This window comes from Salvelinus alpinus, chromosome 23 (genome assembly GCF_045679555.1).
Source record: "Salvelinus alpinus chromosome 23, SLU_Salpinus.1, whole genome shotgun sequence".
Lineage (NCBI taxonomy): Eukaryota > Metazoa > Chordata > Actinopteri > Salmoniformes > Salmonidae > Salvelinus > Salvelinus alpinus.
The window spans coordinates 34,981,648-34,992,361 of NC_092108.1; the positions used below are offsets into that span (position 1 = coordinate 34,981,648).

The 10,714-nt window shown below is 39.6% G+C and overlaps 1 protein-coding gene across 1 annotated transcript; it reads right to left on the reverse strand.

The window, feature by feature from the left end:
* Positions 1 to 6,425: 6,425 nt before the first annotated feature.
* Positions 6,426 to 9,321, reverse strand: LOC139550862 (prostaglandin E2 receptor EP4 subtype-like). The gene is made up of 2 exons (XM_071362082.1): positions 8,253 to 9,321; positions 6,426 to 8,080 (listed from the first exon to the last, which is right to left on the reverse strand). The coding sequence occupies exons 1-2, from the start codon at positions 9,174 to 9,176 to the stop codon at positions 7,457 to 7,459; spliced, it is 1,548 nt and encodes a 515-aa protein (XP_071218183.1). The 5' UTR covers positions 9,177 to 9,321; the 3' UTR covers positions 6,426 to 7,456.
* Between the last annotated feature and the right edge of the window lie 1,393 nt (positions 9,322 to 10,714).

The following is a 10,714-nucleotide window of genomic DNA, read 5'->3' on the forward strand; positions in this document are numbered from 1 at the left end:
GATTAAATGTCAGGAATTGTGAAAAACTGAGTTTAAATGTATTTGGCTAAGGTGTATGTAAACTTCCGACTTCAACTGTATACACTCAGAATCCATGATGACAGGTTATTGAAGATTACTACTGTAATTTATGACACACAAATAAATCCACATAATTTCTAAAGCATTTGATGCTCTCTGTGGTATCATTCTATGGGAATTTATCATTTGGACATGGTGATCAATTTGTATAATTTTCACTTAATATCTTCAGTGTTTTTCATCTCAGGTTTATATTTTATTGTGTGCCTAGTAGTAATGCTACCCAGTTAAAAATAGCAATGAGAAAGGTATTGAGTTAGCTAACGTTTCCAAAATCTAACAAAAAAAAAACATTACTTTTATGAGATGTGTTTGTGCCGTCATGTGCATTACTAGCACAATTTAGGAAGGTGTGCTTAATGTTTTGTACACTCAGTGTGTATTTACACACTACGAGGTTGGAATGATACTGTGAAAATTATGATAATGTCCTTTAAGTGTAAGAGCTGTTTGAAAATACTGCCTGAAATATACAGTGCCTTCAGAAAGTATTCAGACCCCATTACTTTTTCCACATTTTGTTACGTTACAGCCTTATTCTAAAATGTATTGTACATTTTTTCCCCCTCATCAATCTACATACAATACCCCATAATGACAAAGCAAAAACAGGTTTTTAGAAATTCCTTGCAGCTGAAAAACATCCCCACAGCATGATACTACCACCCCCATGCTTCACCGTAGGGATGGTGTCAGGTTTCCTCCAGATGAGACACTTGCTATTCAAGCCAAAGAGTTAAATCTTGGTTTCATCAGACCAGATAATCTTTTTCTCATGGTCTGAGAGTCTTTAGGTGCCTCTTGGCAAACTCTAAGCGGGCTGTCATGTGCCTTTTACTGAGGAGTAGCTTCCGTCTGGTCACTCTACCATGAAGGCCTGATTGGTGGAGTGCTGCAGAGATGGCTGCAGAGATGGATTCTCCTATCTCCACAGAGGAAGTCTAGAGCTCTGTCAGAGTGACCATCGGGTTCTTGGTCACCTCCCTGACCAAGACCCTTCTCTCCCGATTGCTCAGTTTGGCCGGGTGGCCAGCTCTAGGAAGAGTCTTGGTGGTTCCAAACGTCTTCCAATTAAGAATGATGTAGCCACTGTGTTCTTGGGAAACATCAATGCTGCAGAAATGTTTTGGTAACCCTTCCCCAGATCTATGACTCGACACAATCCTGTCTCGGCGCTCTACAGACAATTCCTTCAACCTCATGGCTTGGTTGTTGCTCTGACATGCACTGTCAACTGCAGGACTTTATATAGACAGGTGTGTGCCTTTCCAAATCATGTCCAATCAGTTGAATTTAGCACAGGTGGACTCCAATCAAGTTGTAGAAACATCTCAAGGATGATCAATGGAAACAGGATGTACCTGAGCTCAATTTCAAATCTCATAGCAAAGATTTATGTAAATAAGGTATTTCTGATTTTTAGGTTTATTACATTTGCAAAAAAATCTAAAAACCTGTTTCTTTTAGCTTTGTCAATATTGGGTATTTTGTATAGATTGCTGAGGAATAATTTTTATTTAATCCATTTTAGAATAAGACTGTAACGTAACAAAATGCGGAAAACATCAAGGGGCCTGAATACTTTGCAATGGCACTGTAAGCCTTTTTTGGTGGGATGGAGTTTTGGCCTGCCTGGTGAAAAGACACTCAGACAGACACTTCTGAACGGTAGGGGAGAGTGGGGTAAGTTGAGCAAAAGGGGTAAGTTGAGCCATATTTGTTTCTAGGAAACCGTACACAAAATGAATCATTTTAACCAAACATTTAGGAAGAGGTCATCATTTCATGGAGTCTGTGGAGGAAGAAATCACATGGAAAAGTGGTAAGCAAGTTATGTTGAAAAAAACGGATTTTCACTAATTTATTGTGTTAGAGGTTTCATGATGCTTGTATCTAAACCAAAGTAGATAATTGTAAGATTCTTCTATACATCAGTTGGGGTCTCTATAAGCTTCAATATGAGGTCCTAAACCTAGCATGAAAGTGCAGCCATGTAGCTGTGAGGGCTAATATAGTCCAAATGTTTGCCTTGGGGTAAGTTGAGCCAATTGCCATGGGGTAAGTTGAGCCTATAGTTGAGCAAATTGAAGTGTTTTCTTCCTAGGCGTAATGCAAGACATTATCACTGGGATATGAGTTAACAACAGGGCCTGGCCTATGTTGAAAGTGTTTTAAAAAGTACAAAGTGTTTGTTAGGTGTTAAGCCTGTGTTGAAGATTTACTCTGGGATCTTAAGCACAACAAATTCATAACATATTGCACAAATGTGATTTGTAACATATCACATGAATTATAAAACTCATATGATATCATACAATTGCAAAATTCGTAACATATGACTCGAAATGGATGACCTAGTAAACAATCGGATGACGTAGTACACAAAAACGGGGACCCATTTTGGCTTGTGAGCGCCACTTTAAAAACTGTGTTGAATTGTGTCTGGGAAATATAGATAGACGTGGTTTTAAAAAGGTAGTGGTAATATTTTGTTCAGTACAGAAATATGTAGGCAGCTTAACTGTAAATTGTGCCGAGGACAAGCTCTGTTGTCAAAACTGTAATGTTTACATAAACTCTGATTATTTCCAGGGATACACAACATCCCCAAATAGATGTAGATCTCTTTGTTAGAAAGAATACTATATTTCCCTTGACGGAGTGTTGCTGAACTTAAAAATGGCTCAATTTATCCCCCTCTCCCTTACACACTTTACCTTGTGAGGGTCAAACGTTCTGAGGCAGAGATATTTGAGAGATTGGAACTAAGGAAGAGCTACTGGAACTAATGCAGTCGAAGTTAACATTGTCGAGGGAATGATAGATTTCGGCCATATTCGTATTCGCGGCCATATGAATAACATACAAATGTATACTTAAATATACTGCACATACTTGGAAAATGGCAACTTCCTTCATGCCTGTTTATTGGTTGATTTGTAATACTAACCAAATCAAATGCCCGTACTAAGACCTTGACGGAGGTTGTGTGGGTATGTGGAACATTCTCTTTAACATTCATCAAGGTATGATCATAATTATGACTAAAGTCATGCGACGGAAAATATCTTCCATTTCAATCATGTTGTGAAATGAACGCAATTAAGCTCTTACTGTATGCGAGCAACAGCCCTATACTGTACCTTGGTTACAGTGTAAATCTAGCTACCATACTTTTTTCAATGAATTTGGAAAATTGAAAATATCTATTAGGCACACAACCTGAGATTATTATTTTTTTTAAACACACACTTTGACGATATATTCAGTGAAAATCTTCTAAATTGATCATCACATGCAAATGTTTATGATTACTATATCTACATGTGATTCATTACATATGATATTAAAACGCTAATGGATGGCCCTGCATAACACGTTTGTCTTGGATGTATTTACCTTGACAAACTTTAGAGGGGGGCTAAATTCCCATAGAATGGTGGCACAGAGCAAATGTCATCAAATGCTTTAGAAATTATGTGTATTTATTTTATTTGTCATAAATTACTGTAATTATCTTCAATAATCTGCCGTCATGTATCATTCAGAGGGTGAATGGGCAAGACACAAGATTGAAGTGCCTTTGAACGGGGTTTGGTAGTAAGTGCCAGGCGCACATGTTTGAGTGTGCCAAGAACACACTCAACAGTTCCCGTGTGTATCAAGAATGGTCCACCACCCAAAGGATATCCAGCCAATTTCACACAACTGTGGGAAGCATTGGAGTTAACATGGGCCAGCATCCCCGTGGAACGCTTTTGACACCTCGTGAGTCCATGTATATGGTATATATAGTACATTTATTTTTTATTTATATTTAGTAACACTTTACTTGACACCCAGCATCATAACACGTTGTGACACAGTCATAACCATATCATAATGTCATAACAGCTGACATAACTTGTCATAACCTGTCATAATATGGTCATAACACTGTCATGACACATATTTACACCTGTTGTGACATACTGTATGTTGCGTTATTTTATGGCTGGTTATGACACCTACATAATAGTGTAGAAACTCTAAAATAACTACCGTGGTAGGTTTTGTATAGCTGGTTATGACACCTACATAAGAGTGTCAAAACCCACAAAACCTACCACACAAGGCAAAACATTCCATTACACCTACACAGCCTATATGTCAACAGTATGCTTATGTTATATATATATATATATTTTTTATTGACCATATTAAATTGTAATTGTAATTTCACACACATTGATGTCAGACATGCACCTACCCCAATGCTCTGTTGCTGATGACTGGGATGAACACAGGAGCAGATTTCAGGAGCAGGACAAGACACCCTCTTTTTGACTGAGAACTGATATAAGGGCTTGTATGTGATAGGCCTATCTGGCTTATATGATTATGATGGTCATAATTCTTCTTGACAGTGTCATACAGTGTATTTTCTACAAGTTATTTAAAATATGATGCAAAAAACATGACTGTAAAGAATGCATTACAACAACAAGAACAACAAAGGATTCAAGAAACAAACTTGGCAGAATTTCTTTAATTTAATAGTATGTGGGTTTTAACACTCTTATGTAGGTGTTATAACCAGTCATAAAATAACACAATATATGTCACAACAGGTGTAAATATATTAGTCATGACAGTGTTATAGCCATATTATGACACGTTATGTCAGCTGTTATGACATATTATGACATGGTTATGAATGTGTCATAACGTGTTGACACTGGGTGTCAAGTAAATTGTTACCGTTTAGCGAAAATGGCCTAAATCTATCAGTACCTCAAAAATGTCAACTTTAACTGTATTTACACCTGACCCCTTATCTCTGCCTCAGAATGCCCGATCCTCACAAGGTAAAGTGCTTATTGTTCAGAGGTTTCTTTCTGAGTAGTTAGAGGGGATTTACACTGTCTGAGAAAAGTGTTTTTGTTTGCTAAGGCCCAAGTTTGACCAAAATGATGGAACTGATGCTTTTCTTGTATGAATAGTTTAAAGCATAATAATTATACCAAAAGTAACTATAAATATGTTTATTCCATAGTCTAAGTATTTATAAATGATTAAATAGTCAGTTTGTATTAATATGCTAAACTGTATGAAAAGTAACTATTAATGCATCCTTTCCATGGTCTAAGTGTTTGTTTGATAATCCCCTGTTTTTGTTGTGAATTTCAGGATATTTGTGTCAATTTATGCCTATTTTCACCAGATTTGACCTTTGACCACAAGAAAATGGCCTTAAAAATCTACATTTGATGTGACATCAAGCCTAACTTTGTGTATCACCCCATCATTGTTTGATCTAGCATGGATAACAGCCTTTAACACACATTTTTTAAAGCACTTTTTCCAGGTTGGCTGGAAACCCCTGGCAACCCCTCTTTTACGCTGCTGCTACTCTCTGTTTATCATATATGCATAGTCATTATAACTATACATTCATGTACATACTACCTCAATTGGCCTGACCAACCAGTGCTCCTGCGCATTGGCTAACCCGGGCTATCTGCATTGTGTCCCATCACCTGCCAACCCCTCTTTTTACACTACTGCTACTCTCTGTTCATCATATATGCATAGTCACTTTAACCATATCTACATGTACATACTACCTCAATAAGCCTGACTAACCGGTGTCTGTATATAGCCTTGCTACTGTTATTTTCAAATGTCTTTTTACTGTTGTTTTATTTCTTTACTTACCTACTACACACACACACACACACACCATTTTTTCGCACTATTGGTTAGAGCCTGTAAGTAAGCATTTCACTGTAAGGTTGTATTCGGCGCACGTGACAAATAAACTTTGATTTGATTTGACAGTCCTGTTCAGTTAGAGTGGTAGTTTTCCTTGTGTCATAGTGTCCCCTACAGGTTGGATACAGAAATACAGCAACCTGAAAGGTGTTCAGTTCACACTATTCATCTCAAGAAGGCATCACACGTCTTCACCTCAATAATCCATATAAATTTTCATCAACGTCCGAAGTGTGTGAACCATTATCAGGTTGATGATCTCTCAACACAAGTGTTCATTGCTTTTGTTTTCAGAAAAAGATAAATAAGACCTCAACAAATACATAAAATGGCCCGTGCTTCATTTAATAGATTAGACCGCAAAACTTGATGCCACGTCACCTCACGTCACAATGACTTGTAACTGTTGTCGGATCTGATTCTGTTTGAGCTTGATCACCTTAATATGTGTGCGCGTAATATGCTTATTATGTAATTCACTCACTACTCATTAACTGCATTTAGTTAAACATCCTTGAGGTAACACGTTGTACTGTTCAGATGCATTCATTCTCCATTAATTAAAAAAACGCACAATACTAATGACACCATTTTTTTCACGAGATCAGAATGAATTTTCCGATAGTTTTAAAACACATTTAAATAGGAAAGTTGATCATCACTCACAGTTACGTCATCAAAAACATTCAACAGTAAAAAACAAAGTTTGACATGTTGGTACATTCAGTTACTATTCCCTGCATGCAACATTGGTATGGCACAGAAAGAAGCAGCACTTCCAATTACTTAATTAACATTGCAATTAGACCGACAGTGTCATTGCATCAATGCAGGGAAATATATTCTGCAGTTAAACTTTTTTACTGGATATGTGTGCAAGAGAATTTCAACAAACACCTTTTGCTACTATTTCTGTCAAGTCTACGCATACAATTTGATGCATACGTTGGATATATACAATGTGTGCACCACACTGTACACAGAATGCATTGCAACTGCCTCTGTGACCCAATACTGTAAGGCAAATGCAGTATTCCATTGGAAATTAATGTACTTCTGATGTACCAAAACGCAATGACGCTGTCTGTGTGAGCGAGGAGTAAGCCATTGCATTACTGTCTGCAGCATTGAGTTGTAACCTGGGCGCATCCTTTTACAGAAAAAAAAACATATTTGTATCACTCAAAGACTGACATCTGAATATATCAAGAAGATCCTATAAAATGGGACCAATGTGTAAAAATTACATTCTTAAATTCATTGAATTCAAAAAGTATAAAGAGATTTCTGTCGTGAAGGCAAGTAGGTGCCTATTGTACCCATATGGATGATAATAATAGAATCACCTTACAAACTTAAAAACTGCATCTTAAAATGTCCAAATGGGTCCATTTGGTACATCAAGGCTACATCAAGGTCCCTGCAAACAAAAGTTAGTCCTTAGGAAATCCCCAGAACGTCAAAAGGCTTGTGTCTTGGTCCCCTGGACATCCTTAGAACGCCCCGTTTGCTGGGGAAAATGACCTGTGTTTGTCTGGCTGTCAGCATCTCAGATATTTGCTGTTAAAGTCCATGTGAAAACATTCATGTTTTGTAGAGGATACCACAGTCCTACAGGTGCTCAGAGGCACTTCTCCGTATGACAGGAGCTAGGTGTGCTGAAGGTACAGGTGACTATGTCCACTTTACTGACATGGCTATGGAGACCTGCTGGAGCGCACTTCCCCGGAAGCGCCTTACTGCCTCCGAGCATTGACGCCATCATGGCCGGTTTGGACACCACAGCAAGTTCCGCCTGGAAGCTGAGCACGGCAGTTTGGTCGACACTAAACGGATGGAAGTTATCCCGCGCTGTGTCAAAGTCCCAGGCTTGTCGCATGGTAAAGTCTGTAAACGATTTACTTTTGGTGGTAACCTGGTTCTCGAATTCATTTCTGTAGTTGGTTGTGCATAATGACACATAACTGGTCTCGTTAGTGCATTCAAATGACAGGTGTGAATGTTGACTGCTAGTGCCAACAAAGACTAAATTAGGCCCGGGCCCCGCCTTGACTTTTCCAACTGTATTCTTCATCCTCTCACAGCCCTTAAACAACAGGTTCTTCCGACAGAGGATGTAGACCCAGGGGTCCAGAATGGGGTTGAAAGAGGCAAAGCGGATGGCCATCAGATCACTCCGGTAATCCGGTTTCACTCCAGCACAGATGTAGGCAGGACCATACAGCTGGTTTACAAAGATGCGCACCTGTCAGATTGAGAGAATATTTAAAAATAGTATATGTGGATAAAGCAAACAATGTTTCAGTAATATTCTATTCATGTATGTCTGTGTTGCATAGCTTTGTCCATATTTGAAACACATGCCCATGGCATGCACAATAGCTTAAATGAAATTTCCATAGATGCCTTTTACTTACCACTAAAGGAATGGAGCACACCAGGAAAACGATGGTCATAAATATTAGCAGCCAGAACATTTGGATCTCAGCCGCGGACAGGCTGGTGACAGAGGGCAGGAACCCGCGCAGTGAGCCACCGTGCCCGGACACCTTCGCTCTCACTATCCGCGTCTTCTGGCTCATCCTCACAAGTGACAGACACACTGCGAAGTTGCACAGAACTGTCACCGCAATCAACAGCAACATGAACCCACCGTAAAGAAACGAATACGAGGCGGCGAGGGGGTCCGTCGCCCTCCAGTCCAAGAAACACCAAGTGCCCGGAAAGTGGCGCATGTTCTTCCCGAACCCAAAGCTGGGCATGATGCATAACGCAATGTTGGCCAGGTAGATGCCAATGAGCGCGAAACGAGCCATTGTCCGGTCAATGTATTGAGAGTAAAAGTATGCGTAGTTTATGGCCAGGTATCGTTCAACTGCCATGGCGCACAGGATGGACATTCCAGCCGAGCCGAAAAAGAGCATAGAGAAGGAGAATAAATCGCACAGTAGTTCTCCACCAGGCCACCTCTGGACTATGTAGGTGGCGATAACCACCGGGCTGGTGAAACAGGTGCCTAACAGGTCCGTGATAGCCATTCCAACAACCAGCGTATAGAAAGTGGTCTCCTTCTGCTCTTTCTTTGAGATGGACAACACAACAATGGCAATGAGGTTCCCCAGGACTCCAACGGCGAACATAGTGGCTGAAGTGACCAGGGATTTGGATTCCAGTCGCAGAGGTGGGAAAGTGCTGTGGTTGTAGGTGACACAGAGCGGTTGGAGTAGTTCTGAAATGTTCGAGCCATTGTCATTGACGGAATAATTCATAATTCTTAAATTAAAACGGAAACAAAATAGCTTGATAGCTTCAACTTCTAAGAAACATTTCCTTCCCACCATGCAGTATCTTTACAAGAGAACATAAAAGAAAGCGTAGCCTACGATACCACAGAACATGTGTTGCTGGGCTTTGTTTTTGTCCTACCATCAAGCTCAAACAGTTCCCATAACAGTGTGGTTTTGTTAGGGTTGTGTCTACAACCGCTCCTGACGCTGCTGCTGGTATTTAAGCTACTAGCTGTTCGCTCGCACACACTCATTGATGTCAATAATGTGACGTCAGGCACACGAGGTGTGGCCTACATTTTTTTTTAAACATTGAACGTTTATTTATCTAGGCAAGTCAGTTAAGAACAAATTCTTATTTACAATGACTGCCTACCCCAGCCAAACCCGGACGACCCTGGGCAAATTGTGCGCTGCCCTATCACTGCCGGATGTGATACAGCCTGATACTATCATACTTCTAGGTTCAATAATGGACCCTGCATGACTTCAACACAGAAAAATGATATTTGTGCCAAACGTCTATCCTTGGAAAGTAAGTCTGTGAATATTTTTACAGTGAATGTTGAACCGTTTGTTTTAAACTCATCTTTATTCAACAGTAGACATAGTCTGTCTACTCAGTGTACAGCCCAGCAACACAGCCCAGATGATCTGAGCCACACCTATGCTTTTATAGATCATACTTTGGGGCAGGGGCGCAACTTTCACTGGGGACATTTTGCAGTATATTATAATAACCAGTGAATGGATTCAAAGTTCCATCTTGTGTTGATGGGTAGGCTACAGTCTGGGATCTGGGAATAATGGTAATTTCAATGATTGAACCATTGATTCTATTCATTGGTAATATAATGTATAAATGTACACCAAGGTAGTTCTTTGTAATGCCTCATCTGAGCAGGATCAGATGGTGACGGGTCTCATCAGGGTCAGGAAGCTAGGGACAATCGGGGACGGCATAAGAGGTGAACTTTTGCAGATGTAACACTTTATTCCCTCCGTGCAGCGAACACTGGACAAGCAAGAAGCTTCAAAGAATTGAACTATTTTTAGGCAATCTTTTAAACCCCTAAAGTTGATTTCCAAAGTGTATCAAGGGTTGATAGAGGCTTTTCCCGATGACACAAAACACGTAAAACAAAAAAAATGTGAGGAAGATCTGGGAGACGCTACGATGATGAATGGATATAGATATGTTAGAATGCCCAGTCATGTTCATTTCATCTCAGACATAAATTACTGCAGTTTAAGACCATCCATATAACATACTATATGCCAGTTAAACTGAATATCATGGACTCAGAAATGTCATTATTCTGCTGGAGGTGTAAAACAAAAAGGGGACATATTTGCATATGTTATGGTCTTGTTGTCACGGCTGTTGAATTAAGTGGACTAAGGTGCAGCGTGGTGAGCGTACATTTTATTAAAGATGAACACGCGAACAAAAACAACAAAACGACCAACGAACAGTTCTGAAAGGTGCAACAAACACTAAACAGAAAATAACCACCCACAACTCAAAGTGGGAAAACACGCTACCTAAGTATGGTTCTCAATCAGAGACAAAGAATGACAGCTGCCTCTGA

Coding starts and splice junctions, on each gene's coding strand:
- LOC139550862 (XM_071362082.1), bottom strand. CDS start 9,176: ATGGTGGGAAGGAAATGTTTCTTAGAAGTTGAAGCTATCAAGCTATTT. Junction 8,081..8,252: donor TGTGCTCCATTCCTTTAGTG/GTAAGTAAAAGG, acceptor TCAATCTGACAG/GTGCGCATCTTTGTAAACCA.